This window comes from Balaenoptera borealis (genome assembly GCF_965194805.1).
Source record: "Balaenoptera borealis genome assembly, chromosome: 13".
Classification (NCBI taxonomy): domain Eukaryota; kingdom Metazoa; phylum Chordata; class Mammalia; order Artiodactyla; family Balaenopteridae; genus Balaenoptera; species Balaenoptera borealis.
In genome coordinates, this window is record NC_138870.1 from 96,581,004 (window position 1) to 96,588,918 (window position 7,915).

Below are 7,915 nucleotides of genomic sequence, written 5' to 3' on the forward strand. Positions count from 1 at the left end.
GGGGGCCGAGTGGCGCTTCCCGCAGGGCTGCCGGGGCGAGTCTGTAGTGCCAGTGGACTTACTGGGCCGGGGTCTTGTCTGCAGGGTGTGGGAACAGTGGTGTCGGGGACAACGCTGAGGGGCCTGATCAAGCTGAATGACACGCTGCTGCTGGGCCCAGATCCTTTGGGTAACTTCCTGTCTATTGCTGTCAAATCGATCCATCGCAAGCGCATGCCTGTCAAGGAGGTGCGGGGGGGCCAGACGGCCTCCTTCGCACTGAAGAAGGTGAGTGTTGATAAAACCAAGAACTCCCCTCGGGCTCCGTGTTATGCTAGGCTCTGGGTCACCTCCAGTCCTCACAGCCGCTCTGCAAGGCAGGGATTACTGACCTCACTTTTACAGATGAGGAAACTGAGGCTCAGGAGAGCCTGAGTGACTTGCCCAGCATTCGGGGAGAACACCGGGACTTGAACCTAGGCCTGCCGGCCTCCTGAGCTCTGTTCCTCCACCTGGTACCCTGAGCTCGGTGAGGTCAGCTGGGAGCCTTCCTGCTCTTCCTTCTTGCTGGGGTCCTTCTACACGGGGCTGTTGAGTCCATGCCAGATCCTCTTGCCATTCAGCTTTCAGTCCCCTGGGGATCGGGGTCAGTGCTAGCTCCTGGGTCATTTGCACCAGCCAAATTAACCAGCAAAGCCGGGTTTTCTATATACTTCCCAACAGCCAGATCATGCTCGCCCTATTTCTCCTACTTGAGTGCTTGCCTGCCTTTGCCCTCTCGCCACCCACTTAATTCTGACCCGTCTTGCAAGTCCTGGCTAAAATGCCACTTTCTTTTTTTTTTTTTTTTTTTTTAAACCACAGCAGTTATTTTATAGCTACTTTATTTATTTATTTATTTTTATTTATTTATTTTTTTTGGCTGTGTTGGGTCTTCGGTTCGTGCGAGGGCTTTCTCCAGTTGCGGCAAGCGGGGGCCACCCTTCATCGCGGTGCGGGGACCGCTCTTCATCGCGGTGCGCGGGCCTTTCACTATCGCGGCCCCTCCCGTTGCGGGGCACAGGCTCCAGACGCGCAGGCTCAGTAGTTGTGGCTCACGGGCCCAGCCACTCCGTGGCATGTGGGATCTTCCCAGACCAGGGCTCGAACCCGTGTCCCCTGCATTAGCAGGCAGATTCTCAACCACTGCGCCACCAGGGAAGCCCTGCCACTTTCTGTATGAAGTCTTTCCTGACCCCCCAATAGCAATGTTGAGGCTTCCCATGTAGCACTAAAGAAGGCCTGTGGTCCAGTGCAGTGAGAGGTCAAGGCCAAGTTGGGGTGGTAGCAGTTCCCAGAAGGAGTCCTGGTCGTCTGTGACCAGGGGGTGAGGCCAGAAGGCATTGTTGTCCCTGAGGTCTGGGATTCTCTCTCATTCAGATCAAGCGCTCGTCCATCCGGAAGGGCATGGTGATGGTTTCTCCACGCTTGAATCCCCAAGCATCCTGGGAGTTCGAGGCCGAGATCCTCGTCCTTCACCACCCCACCACAATCAGCCCGCGGTACCAGGCCATGGGTAGGTGTCTAAAGGCACTGCCAGCCTGAAGCCCCCTGCTCTAGCTCCCCCTACAGTGTGCTCCAGCAACCCAAACCCCAAAGTTTCGGCTGCAGCCAAGAGTCAGGTCGCTGCCCTGTTCAGTGATGCCGTCCCCTCCGTTCCACCCACGAGCTGCGGCTTGTGGTTTATTCATTCTTGCAAACACTAACCAAGCACCGGCTCGGTGCTGGGCTCTGGAGACCCAGACCTGCCCTCAAGGACCTCACACTCAGCCCTTCAGCAGACATCTACCAAGTGCTGCAGTGTGCCGGGCGGTGTTGCCAAGGTGCTGGGGACAAAGACAAGATGGGCAAGGGCCCTGCCATCAAGAAGCCCACAGTCCAGAGAAGGCACGCCTGCAAACAGAGTGCCCTGTGTTCAGGAACTAGGCACAAGTGGGTCCGGGGACAAGCGGGGTCTAACTGGAGGGAAAAGTGGGAGAACGTGAGGCAGGATCAGTCCAAGAACGGGCCTCCAGTCACTTAGCCTCACTCTGCCCTTTGAGGTCTTCAGCCTGCCGCAGCTCGAGCTTGTGTCATGCTCTCACCCGCTGCCCCCCCTGCCCTGAGGCCCCTGCGTGGCTCAGGCCTCTCTTGACTTGCTGGCCCCCTTGGCAGTGCACTGTGGGAGCATCAGGCAGACGGCGACCATCCTGAGCATGGACAAGGACTGCCTGCGCACCGGGGACAAGGCCACCGTGCACTTCCGCTTCATCAAGACCCCCGAGTACCTGCACATAGACCAGCGGCTGGTGTTCCGGGAGGGCCGCACCAAGGCTGTAGGCACCATCACTAAGGTACGGCCGGGCAGACCACCTTGCCTGCCTGCAAGAAGTACCAGCGGCTGCTCCAGTCTAGACTGTGAGCACAGCACGCTCTCCTCAAGGAGCCCTGTGAAATCTTACTGACTGCCAGGGGCAGAGGCACCAGGCCCTACCTTGGGAGAACTGGAACAGCGCCGAGGCATAGCCTTAGTGCCATCTTCTCTGCTCTCCTGAGAGGTTTCCCTAGACCTCCTGTCTTTCTGAGCTTTGGTAGTGACCATGGAGGAGAGAAGGTGGAGTTGAGGCATGGCAGTCCGTGGTGGGAGAGTGTCTGGGCCTAGCCAGTGTTGGCCTCTGAGATGCTGGGCAACAGGCTCCGATGGTCTGGCTGGGGCCGTGCCCTTAGAGCAGTGGGTCCAGTTGGAGTGAGTGCTGGCTAGCAGTGGGGCATGGGCTTGAGCTCTTTGTGTCCTGGAGCCCACCTTATGCCCTCTGCAGACTTCATCCATGGCCTTGAGTAGCGGCACTTGACGGAGTGGTTTGACCCCTGCTCCATACATCCTGTCTGAGATCTTGGAATCAGCCTCAGGCTTGCTTTTCCTCCAGAATGGCCTTCCTTAGGCCCGTCCACGTCACCCTAAGACTGCAGAGTGTGTTGGGGAGTGGGGAGGATCATCCTCGAAGGCCCCCTTGCTTAGGACTGGCTGAGGGTTTGGCAGAAGCTGCCCGCACATGCTGTAATGCCCTTGGGGATGCAGCTGGGCCTATTCGCTGCTTTGTTTGAGATTGAACTTGGGCCATAAGGGAAGGCTCTGAGTCAGTCCTTCCTGGGTGGTAGCTCTTAAGATTTTTGATGGCCACACTCCAAATGTTGCCAGCTCCTGAGACACTCACTTGATCTCTCTGGGAGGCCCAAGATTAAAACTTACCCCAGGCTCTTGTTGCAGGGGCAGCAGGAGATAGAGTTGATGCTCTGGGCAGGCTGGACCCCAGCCTGGGAGCTGGGCTGAGTAGGAGATGGCTGAGGTTCACAGATTGTCTGTGGGAAGAGCAGCTGGGGCAGGGAACAGGCTGGAACCCTTCTGGGCTGGTCTGAGGCAGGTGAGACATCAGCCCTGGCTGGGGCAGCCCTGGTACGCTGAGTGGAGAGGACATCTCTCCACCCCACTGCCCTGTCATCGCCCTCCTGCCACCCACCTCGCCCAGGCCCAGCCAGGCCACGGAGTGAGAGTTCCCTGAGACCTCAGGGGTGGGGCGGGGGCGGCTGAGCCCAGGTCTCTGCCTGCAGCTCTGTCTCATCCCCCACCCCCTTGGCTCCTGCAGCTCCTCCAGACCACCAACAATTCCCCAATGAACTCCAAGCCCCAGCAGATTAAAATGCAATCGACGAAAAAGGGTCCCCTGCCCAAACGAGAAGAGGGGGGTCCCTCTGGAGGGCCGGCAGTAGGGGCACCCCCAACTGGAGATGAAGCTTGCTCTCTAGCGGCTGCGCAGCCAGCTGCATCCGGCGGTCTCCAGCCACAGGTGAGTGCGCTTCCCAGGCTGGTCCTGGGCCCCTGGCGGCCGCGGGCAGGGTGGGGGCGGCGGCGTGGCCGTGGAGGTGACTCATAGGAGAGCGCCGGCAGCCTTCACCAGTCTGCCACGTCTTTTGAGTTCCTACATGGGTGTTTCCTACAACTCCAGGTCCTTAAGTGCTATCTAAGTGTGAGCTTTTTGTCTCTCAAGGCAGTGTTTTTCAAACTGAGATGTGGCGTACATGAAATGAACTTAATGGGTCCTGACCAGCATTTAGTTTTAATGAAAGAGAATAGAAAAATGTCAGCGTTTCCCTGTCATAGTAAGAGTGAGCATTGTGTGTGTGAGACTGCAAGTGATGTAAGTGCGTACTGCAGCCCAAACGTCTGAAAGACGCTGCCTTAGAGGGTCGTCCTGGCCCCTTCCCCGACGTGACACTTCCTGCGGGGTAGGTGGTCTTGGGCCCTGTCAGTGTGGCTCTCACTCGGCACCTCCTGCCAGCACTGTCCCCTGGAGTCCTCTCCTGGTGGCCCTCACGTCGCCCCTTTCCGGCGTCTCTTCGTCCGACTCCTCTTTGGAGGAGGAAGCTTCTGCCTGGGCCTGTCCTTTCTGCTCTCCCTCCCCATCGAGTCTTTCCTCTGACTCCTTCATTTCTTTTTTCCTCCCACCTGTCAGCAGTGGCACATGCTAGTTCCTGCTCTCTCTGTGCTTCTCTGAACGGCTCCTCTCACACCGTGATCACCTGTGACCCACCACCTGCGAGGAAGGCAGGGTGGGCGCCGGCTCCATCGGCGGAGGACGTAGCAGACGGCTGCTCGCTCCTCTCCTGCCCCCGCTTCCCGCTGCCCCTCTGCTGTCCTGTCCTGCCCTGCTCCCGCTGGGCCACTGCTTCTCAAGCTCCTTCTTCTCTCTTTCAGCCCAAGCCCAGCAGCGGGGGCCGGCGACGGGGGGGCCAGCGTCACAAGGTGAAGTCCCAGGGGGCCTGCATGCCTCCCGCCAGCGGCTGCTGAATCTCTCCCAGCCCACCTCCACCACCCAAGGGATCCTCGTTCTCTGGCCACCGCTCCACCAGATGGGCCAGAGCAACTCTGACCACCGCTCGCCCTCCCCCAGGCCGCACCCGGAGCCTCGTCATTCCCCCCGCCCCCGTTTTCCAGGGGGGGTTGTAATTTATAAGCTGAGGAAGGTGGCCAGACTTCTGGAGGACTGACCATCTCCGACCCTCTTCCCCGCCTTCTTCCTCACTCACACCTTTTTTGTACATCTGGGCCCTTAGTTTTTATTCTTTTTATTACCTGTCTATCTATCTATCTAGTGTGCGTGTGGGTGTGTGTGGGCGTGTGAGGTGCAGGAGTACGGCCGCTCAGGGCCTGGCAGTCTTCCTCCTTTCTCCTCCGTGGCTGGCCACCAGCCTCCAGGAGCTGGCTGGCTGCCTGTCTGTCCGTCCGTTCGTGTGTCTCGGTGAGAACCTTTCAGGGCTGTCAGGAGCTGAAGCGCGCCCTCCTTCCCTGTGCTCGCTCTCCAGTGCGCCTGGAGCCCCGCCACGGAGCCGCCTCCGGGCTGAGGGGCGTCCAGGGCAAGTATCTGCTGCTGCCAGAGCAGGGGGCCGTCCTTCTGCGACCTGGGGATCTTAGCAGAGTGGAGAGCGGTGGTTCCCCTTTTCTCTTTCTCCCTCTTGTTTCCCTCACACCCCAAACAGGTAATGCCAAAAGCTCTTAGGCTGTAACTGTAGACGTGTGGAGGGTGTTGGTGACTGAGTCGTAGGACCCTCCTTTCCTCTCTGACCCTTGCCACTGACCTGAAGACAGCTGTGGCTCTTCTTTCCCCTTGGAGACAATCCTTTGTTTGCCTGGCTGGCTGGGGTGACTCTTCTTCTGCGGAGTCTGCCGAGCTGGGGCTCTCACCTCGCCCTGGGGCCGCCTCCTGCTTGGACTTGGACTCTTGATTCTTGTTGGGCCTCAGGGCCCTGATGATCGGGCCTGGGGTCCGCCTGCTCAGGGTCACGGTCAACAGCACCTCCTGTTGGCGGGGGTGCCAGGTGTTCCTCTGAGCCAGGCCGGGACTGAAACCCCTCCTTCCCCACCACGTTGCCCCAGCATGGCTGCTACAGGAGCCCAGCAGTGAAGGGCCTGAGCCCCAGATTTGGAAGCTCCAACTGGGGTACGGGGAGAGCAGGTAGGAGGTAGTAAAAAAGATTCTTCCAGACCCAGCTCAGAGCATTAAGCCCTTTGGAAGAATCATTGCCAGGGGTGGGGGTGGTGTTGCCCAGGCCAGAGATGGCAGCACGGGCCCTGAACCAGCCTGCTCAGAGCTGTGGACTAAAGCCCTCGCTTTAGGGTGGACTGATGGGCAGAGATATGTTCTTTCTCTAGCCTGGGACGCCCAACTGGCTGGGTCCCTCCTCAGCCTCGCCTCCCTTCCATCCCCGACCCTTCGCCGCTGCTCCCCGCTCCTCCCCTCCTGTTTCTAGTTACCACTGACCTGTGGCCATGGACCGACCAGACCAGCACACAAAATAAAAGTTTGTTCCAAGTTGACGGTGTCCTGTTCCCTGCCCAGCCCCTCCAGGTGGAGGTGCGGCCCCGGGGAGCTCCGTTGCTCTGCCTGCCCTAGAGCCCCCGGCTGCGGGCCGGGCCGGGAGGGGCCCAGCTTCTCCTGTCAGGCAGGCATGGCTTCAAAACCCAGACTCCTCCGCCAGCTGTGACGCAGGACAAGTTGCCATCCTCTGAACCTCAGTTTCCTCATCTACAGCAAGAGGTAAATGCCTACGTCGGGTTGTTGCGAGGATTCAGCGAGAGAATGTGTGTGAGGCCCTGGTGTGCCCAGCACGTGGGCGGCACCCGGTGAATAATGGTCATCACACTGCTTACCACCCACGCCGGCTCCCACGTCCATAGCAGAGGCCGCAAGCTGGGCACCGGGCTCAAAAGGAGAAAGGTGGCATGGACACGTCTCTGCTCTGTAGCTGGGACTGTGCCAGGTATTTCCCTCGCTTCATGTTCTTTGATGTTTGCAGCTACCACCTATGAGGGAGGTGGTGGTAGTTACGTTTTTCTGGTTAAGGACACTGGAGCTCAGGGGAGCAGTGCCCCCAGCCCCCAGTCACTCCGGTCACCCACTGCAGCGTGTCCTTCAGCCTGGCCCAGTTCCATTGTCTGCTGGCTCTTTCCCTCTTGCGTTTTGACTCTGGTTCTGCTTACAGGGGCCGTTGCCCAGTGGTGCCTTTGTAATAGGAGTTCCAGCGTTGAGCAGCACCCTGTGCTCTCCGTCCCCATGGTGGGTGCTGTGGAATTGGTGTTTCCACAGGACTTGGCCATGGGGGACCTTGGAACAGGCAGAACCACATTTTGTTGGAACTCTCCTGCCGCCGTGAGCATAACCACTTCCTTTACATTTTGAAGCTGTGGCCTCCACCCTGGCCTCTGCCTTCAAACACTCAGGTCAGTCTGATCTCTGTGGTCACCAGGCCCACACCTGCTAGCCAGGGGGCTGACTACAGCATTTTATTGTCGTTAGCTGGGACTACAAAGGTCCCATATGGGCCTCAGCCCTACCAACTATCTATTTGGAACAAAACACCAGCCCTTTTGTTGTTGATGAAAGAATAAAGTTGTTAATCCAGTCACCTCAAATGGCAAATCCTGACCCTTTTGTAACGCAGCTAACGTGTGTGGCATCTTTAATTCAGCCAGGCCCACTGTTCTGGCTTATTGGCCTCCCCAGCACAGAATAAGGTCACAGGAATGTGCCATGGTGCAGGGGAAGCGCAGGTTTGATTGGGGTCACGGGACGGACCATAGAAAAGACGGTGTGAGGGTTGTGCCATGAGGGCCTCTTAAGATTTGGACGTCTGCAGACAGGCCCCAGAGGGCACGAACAGAGGCCCTGAGCCCTGACGGTATGTGGTAGGTTCCGGGGATGCGTTTACTAATGCCGCTCAGGGATGTCACCTTTGTTGAAAAATGGTGCTAAATGCAGTGCAAGTGTGAATGAAATAGGAGGTGATGAAGCGAGCAGTTGCTGAGGGGCGAGCCATAGGACTAGCTGTTTCCTCGTGCAGAGAGCGAGCTGAGGGCTTGAGT

General features: G+C 58.4%; 1 protein-coding gene across 3 annotated transcripts in view; it reads left to right on the top strand.

The window, feature by feature from the left end:
• The window catches only part of GTPBP1 (GTP binding protein 1), a 29,008-nt gene that overhangs the window by 18,662 nt on the left and 2,431 nt on the right, over positions 1-7,915 (top strand). The window contains exons 8-12 of one of the 3 annotated variants that reach the window (XM_082352743.1): positions 85-267; positions 1,399-1,534; positions 2,173-2,351; positions 3,642-3,842; positions 4,751-7,273. In XM_082352743.1, coding sequence (XP_082208869.1) covers positions 85-267; positions 1,399-1,534; positions 2,173-2,351; positions 3,642-3,842; positions 4,751-4,843 — 792 coding nt within the window. In that variant the 3' untranslated portion in view covers positions 4,844-7,273. Of the gene's footprint in view, positions 1-84; positions 268-1,398; positions 1,535-2,172; positions 2,352-3,641; positions 3,843-4,750; positions 7,274-7,915 lie in introns of those variants that run through there. The other 2 variants (XM_082352742.1, XM_082352744.1) reach the window with 2 other exon arrangements.